General features: G+C 40.1%; 1 protein-coding gene across 1 annotated transcript in view; it reads right to left on the bottom strand.

Moving 5' to 3' along the window:
* MAP7D2 (MAP7 domain containing 2) overlaps positions 1-5,600 on the bottom strand; it is a 34,855-nt gene extending 29,255 nt beyond the window's left edge. The window contains exons 1-3 of the mRNA XM_008939032.1: positions 5,531-5,600; positions 5,262-5,339; positions 1,575-1,738 (exon numbers count right to left, since the gene is read on the bottom strand). Coding sequence (XP_008937280.1) covers positions 1,575-1,738; positions 5,262-5,339; positions 5,531-5,600 — 312 coding nt within the window. The remainder of the gene's footprint in view (positions 1-1,574; positions 1,739-5,261; positions 5,340-5,530) is intronic.
* Between the last annotated feature and the right edge of the window lie 1,295 nt (positions 5,601-6,895).

Genomic DNA, 6,895 nt, shown 5'->3' on the forward strand with positions numbered 1-6,895 from the left:
CTTGGCTCCCAAAAGTTTCTGGATCATTCAGGCTTGATGGATGAGTTCAATGAGCAGAGCTAGGAGTGGTATTCATATCATAACCAAACAGCTGGAGGCAGCAAGCCTGCCTTTTACCACTAGAGAAGTCTCCCATCACATGTGGGAGTAGCTGACATCACTCTGTGCTCAGTCTCTTCTTAGTCCATCTCTGGGCAAGTACAGGAGGCCATTACAAGAGACAGGGTCTCCACTGAACAGACCTCTTTGGGTCTGACCTGGCACAGTCTCTCTCATGTCCAACAACCCTGCTCTGATTTCTTTACCACAGGCAAACCATGCAGGCAGGAAAAGCAGGCAGTTGCCAGCTCTTACCACACCTTTCCTGCTCCCTACCCACCTCTGGTGCAAATTTGGAGGACAGAGATTTGGAAGTTCTTCTACTTACCACTTTCCCTTACAAACCCCATAATGAGGGTCAGTTTTGCTTAGCTACAAAAGATTACCACAGCAGGAAACACTAGGGAAGGAGCACATCAGTTACCACAGAACGAGAGAGATCTCCTACCCTTTGTTTCTGTTTTTGGTATTTTTCTTACCAAAATTTGTAACAAAACAGACAACATGACACCATATTTCAAAATGAATTTTCAGCTATTATGCAGAAGCCACAATCAGTGTGTTACAGTTGAAAGAGGAATAGCAGAATAATCTCTTCAGGTTAAAGTGAAAAATCAAACAACAAAAAAAGTCAATGGACAGCAAGCAGTATGTTATTGTGATCCCATGAGGAAGTGTTTTACCTCTTTTGCAAAGGATATTTTGATCAAAAGATGGGGCAAAATAAAAGAAAGGTTAATAACTGCAGATTTCTAGAGCCTTTTTATCTACGGAAATAAAATATTTTAGCTTTTTTTCTTTTTTAAACCACTTCCCCCCTTTTCCAAAAATCATTAATACTTTATCAGTTGTGGTCCAGTGCTAGTGCTTTCTAAAGAACGTCATGAGGGGAGACACACTGCACTCAGAGATCTGCATCGGAAATTAGACTCACCAGAGCAAATAAGAACTTTAAATAATGCCAGCAAGGAAAGCAGAAGGGTATGAAGATGCTTTGAAAGACGTGTGATTAATTTTGTTCTCTGCTAGAATTTTAAACCAGCCTAGATTCTTCACCACTTTAAATAAGAATTTCATGTTACTGAGGAAAACCAAAACCTTTTGATAATCATTTTCAGGTACAGTGAACAAAACAGTAAGAAAAATCTTACCATTTTATGGAAATACTAGTCTTTAAATCTACCTTCTTGAAAGCTGGTGCTTTACTGTCTGACAGTCAGAGTCCCAGATACATGAGCACAAGATGACTACTCTGTGAGATGAGAAAAAATCAAGGGACAAAAAAGCTTTGGAAAATGTTTTTGATGTACAAGCAGTAGTAGAGCACACATAGCTGTGGTGATGCGCGGCTGCAGTTCCCAAAGTAATGCCCACATGTCTCTGGGCCAAACAAAGAAATAAAAACATTTAATGCACGTCAGTATTGAGGCCAGTATACAGAGCTGCTCTGCCATACATCTCCATGGGGACCTTACCTCCTCCTCCTTAAGCTTTTGCCTCCGTTTTTCTTCAACAGCTGCTCTCTTCTGCTCTTCTCTCTGCCTCTGCTCCTCCAGTCTTCTCCAGCGTTCCTCAATTTGTTTTTCATATTGAAGCTTTGCTCTTCTCTCCTTCTCCAGTATCTGCTGTTCCCTAGCAGCTTAGGCAGATAAAAAGCTGTGTTTCACTTTATGCAAATTTTCTCCTGCTTTAGAACTATCTGATAACATGACACAATAGAGTAATATAACAAATACAAGGACACAGGGTTTTAGTCCACTAAGATAAAAAAAATATAGTGCACAGAAGCACTGAAATGATTAGTAAATCTAAGTGATTTGTTCAATAAATAAATAGGGGGGCACTTTGTATACAAGGTGATAGTTTGTGTCTCTTACTTATGCAACAACAGTACACAAAACAGTGAACTATTTTTTGCTTATGTTTCAAATCCCTCTGTAGCTTAAAGCCAAATTCTTCTTTCAGACATAACAAAAGTTCCCAGGTTTTAAAGTGAATAATTTATAAATGTTGAAGCAAAAGTCCTTGGAATTTCTTTAAATGTGCTTCTCATTATGGGGCTGCCTTCAAAAGAAATACATGAAAACAACATGTGCCAAATTTTCTATGAAGCTGTAAAAATACACCGTTCTGTGCATTATTTGGTGCTACATTGTTATCTACTTGTGCTTCTTTGCTTGAAAATAGTTACTTCTGTTATTGAGGGTTTGTCCAGTTTATTCCAACTGGAGCCATTATCCTCTTCTTGAGACATTAGCTTGTTGTTACAGAAATTCAGACTGCAACATTACACACAGGACTGTTGCTTCAGGTTTACATAGAATAACAAGTAGCAGAAGTTAATGTGACAAATCACAAGGACAAATCCACTTCTCATGCAAGTGTATTTCATAAAAAGGCAGGAAAGAGGAGTTCAAGTAAGCATGCCTACATACACACAAGCCTGTAATGTCACATACCAACAAACATACAGGCGATATCAAAGGAGGAATATTCTCACAGTTGTCAGGCTAAGAATTTGAAAGTTAGGGAAAGCCAGAATTAACACTCTTTATACAAGGGCTAGTCCTTCATCCTGCTCACCTATTCAGCCTCAGTCTGCTATTTCAGTTCCTGTTTCCTTGTGCAGCAAATTTTTGTCTAACTCTCTTTCTGTATCCTCGCATCAGACCTAGGCTCTTGCCCAGCCATCTCCACACCCTCTTCTCAGATCATCCTTTCTCCCTCAGCTCCTGCCCCCAAGGCTCTTTGACCACAGCCTTGACCCGCAGTCCCTCTTAGCTCCACTCTACCCTCAAGCCCTCTGGTTTAAAGCCAGAGTCCCTCCAACACCAGATCCTTTTCCAACAATTGCATTTCTTTCCCTTGAATACTCGATCTTCCTAAATAATTCTTCCTTACATCCAACCTGCTCTACAGACCATCTTCAACCTTATTCTTGTAAGAAATACACTTGATGTTGTCTTTCCTTCTGCCTTACAAGAATTCATTATTCCTCCTACTCCAGGACAAGGCAGTATGAGAGGGGTGTCAGTGCTGCAGGTGAGCCTGGACTCGGTACACATGAAGAACCAGACTTGTCAACAGATAAAGAACAACCTCAAAAACAGTGGAAAACAAGTGACCAGTCACTAATTGTTAATGATTACTAGCCATTGTAGGTAGAGAGGTGAAAATAGCACACTGGAGTTGATTTAAAACCAAGAATACAGTGAGGTGAGCACAAAGATTGTGTTAAGATTACCTTCTGAGTAAGCAGGCGAAACCTGGGACTGATTCTGGACAGAGAAACAAACCATTCTGTCAACATGGACATACATAAAATTCTTGATCCTCAGGTTTAGGGATACTAAAGTACTGATTAATGAGCTTTGGAGAAAAGGTTATTTCACATTGCTGCAAAGTACCTGTTGGCTAGATAAAGATCTGTACGTCTGGGGAACTTGCTTCTTTTTCTGAGCTTCCAAAAGAAATTTGCCACCAACAAACTGTGATCAAAGTCTAGAGCTTCCCATTCTAGAAATGGTCTTCACCCTAAAAAACTATGCTTCCAGAAAGCACGTACAATTCTGGAGACAAGAACTGCAGCCAACACCTTCCAAATCCCCTGGGCCAAACCACTCCCAGACTCTCCAGCTTTCAGTTTCCTTCTAATCTCTTCTTCTGCTTTTTAATCCAAATTCTTTCCAATCTATGCATCATCTCACTTTCTCAGGAACCAGGAAAGAAGGGATAATTGAAAGGACAGAAGAGATGGTCTGGACTGAGTATACCTGGAAGACATATAAGCTACAACTCACACTAGTCCATGCCCCATATAGACAGAACCTCTGGGGAGATGAAGTACTGAACACCAGCAGATTTTCACAGGAACTACCAAAAGGCATCTTGCTCACCAAGCCCACAGTGATAACAAATGCCAAGTCACTGGTCTCAAGCCTCAGGTTTTGTCAAGAAATGGTCAACAGTTAGTTTATTGCAAGAAAAATGGTATTTTCCTATGATTCTTTTTGTAAGTCTCCATAATGTTTTTGTTGACATTTCCTCAATACATAAGCCTAGCTTAGTTTTGGCAAAATCATAAAACACTGACAATTTCTCCTGGCAGGTATTGTCATGTAACCTGAAGGAACAGTGCTGCCTGGCCTTTCTTGCTATCACAATAAGGAAAAGTAAAGCTAATTGTTCAACATTTTATATATATGTATATATACACACACACACACACACGTATACATACATGTTGCAGTACCTGAAAGGGGCCTGTAAGAAAGCAGGGGAGGGTCTATTCACAAAGGTTTGTAGTGACATGACAAGGGGTAATGGCTTTAAGCTGGAAAAGGGTAGATTTACGTTTGACATTAGTAAAAAATTCTTTAATATGAGGGTGATAGGCTATGGGAATAGGTTGCCCAGACAAGTGGTGGAGGCCCCATCTCTGAAGACATTCAAGGTCTTGATGAGGCTCTGAGCATCCTGTAGGGGCTGTTGTAGAGGGGCTGGATGAGATGACCTTTAGAGGTTCCTTCCAACCCAATACATTCTATGATTCTATATATGGAGAGATATATGTGTGTGTATATATTCCAATTTCCTCAACATTTCAGTGGAGTTATTAGATGATTAAAACCAACTATTTTAAAAACTCTGAAATCAGTGCTCATAATATTCAGAAAAAGAACAAATATTTTTTCTCACTCTCTTAAAAAGTTTAACCATTTTAAAATTCATGGAAAAATATGTGCTTTATGCTGTACTTAATGCCATGGTATCTTATAATACGGCTCAAACTTAATAGGCTAAAATTGAAGTTTGTTCCACCAAATCATTCTACATATTAGCCCAAATATTATTCAAGGCTTATTATTTTTACAAATCAGAATCTTAATAGTCAGTATCTTGCACATAAATTTATATTCAAATGTACATAAATCAAAGAAGGAAATTTACTTCTAACTGTAGAATATTAAATACCCAAATGGAAATAAAAGAAAACAGATTAGTCTCATTTTTATAATTTAAAAGTAATAATATAACCTATAAAGACTAGGCACAAACTGAACCACAATTCTTCTGATCTGAATTTTAAACAATGTTGTATCAGTAAGTGAAGCCTATTGACATGTATAGATAAATAATCCATACACCTCTTGCCATCTTACCAAGGTATTTCTCCCTTTCTTCTCTTCTCTCCTTTGCCAGTCGTTGTCTTTCATCAGTTTTTAGAAATCCATCAATGGCTGAAGTCAGAGAGACAAAAAAAAGAAGCGTTAAAAGTGTTAATAAAACTAAAAAATCATCTGAAAGAACAAATAAAAACCCTACTAAAGTTAAATCACTGCATTTAACTCTCACAACAGAAATGATTTTGCATTTGTGTGTGGGCAGGTTAATAGGCTGGGACTTGGATACACCTTGAGCAGTCTCCTACCTACTGCCAAACTCCAAGCACAGTTCTTCAGTGTAAATGCCTGACTCCTCTTCTTGGAGCAAACACCCATGTTGATAGTGTTTCTTTTAAAACTTTCTTGGGAAAAACTATAAGGATGCAATTAACGTGTATTAAACTTTGTTAATAACCTCATTTTAAAGGTTTTGGCTACAGAAGAAAAAGGTAGTTCAGGAAAGCAGTATGGAGTTCTTTTATAGGCTAGTGCTATGTGGAGTCCCAGCCTTCCTATTTATGGCTTAAGCACAGCCCTAGAGCTTCCTTGCCCACAGGAAACCATGAGCACCAGCTCACTTCAAAACCAGCAATTAGTGCTGGATGAGGCTATGGAGGCAGCAGCCCTCCTGCCCTCTTTTCCAGGTAGTTTGCTTCCTCCTAGAGTTGGTATCTAAAAGCAGGTTACTTGTTTGGGAGGAGGTTGCCTCAGGATGTTTTGTACCTGGATGCAGACACCCCAGTTCTTTGGGTAGCACGAACCACCGAAAAGCCCGATTGAAGAAGGAAGGCAGAGTGTGACATGAGGTGCCTCAGGGCCACCTGCCTGCATGCCCTGGAATGAGCAGCCAGACGGACCTTCCACAATACCATGAGTAAGCTCACCAGCTAGTGACTTGATAGCCCAGCCAGAAGATGGTATCCTTTTAAAACAGCTGACAGGGCCTATAGTGCCCTCCTTTCTCTCTTGGTTTTCAGGATCTCCTGGGGTCTTAGAAGGGCTGCAGTGTGAATAGGCAGTGTCTCACAGCACAGTTTACATCCTTTGAAATCATTATTTGGGCTCCCTACTGAGTTACTGAAACAATTAACTTGCCTTCCCCTTTGCTCTAAGAACTGCAGTTGTTAATTTTATCAGACAAATACAAGTGGAAAAAAAGTTAGACTGTAACCCCAACTCTGTTCCTGAGAAGTCACACTTGCAGGCTCCTCTTTGAGGGCATCTGGTTTGTGGGAGCAAAGATATTGCATAGCAAGTGCCTTTCTGTAAAAGGCATGGTTCTGTAGGAAGGCTGAAAGCCAGCCATGGTGGTCCCTTGTGGCTGGTGAAAAACACAGGTCTCAGCTGTCCCCCCATTAGAATAACAGCTTGGTTTTTTCCCCAAGCAGCACTTTCAAACGCCATCTCTAGTCCTCCTTTGAACACACAGACAGCAACTACCTGATTGCAGCCAGGCCTCTGAACAATTGCTATGACAGCTCTCAGCTAGTTAATTACAACTACAATTTGTGGGGCAAATACATATCTATTTATTACCAAAGACTCATCCCACTTCCATACTAGTCCACTTTTTGATTGCTTGGCTGTCATTTACTGTCAGATTTGACAAGCAGGGAGGAGAACAGAAGAGG

This window comes from Merops nubicus, unplaced genomic scaffold (genome assembly GCF_000691845.1).
Source record: "Merops nubicus isolate BGI_N331 unplaced genomic scaffold, ASM69184v1 scaffold284, whole genome shotgun sequence".
NCBI lineage: Eukaryota > Metazoa > Chordata > Aves > Coraciiformes > Meropidae > Merops > Merops nubicus.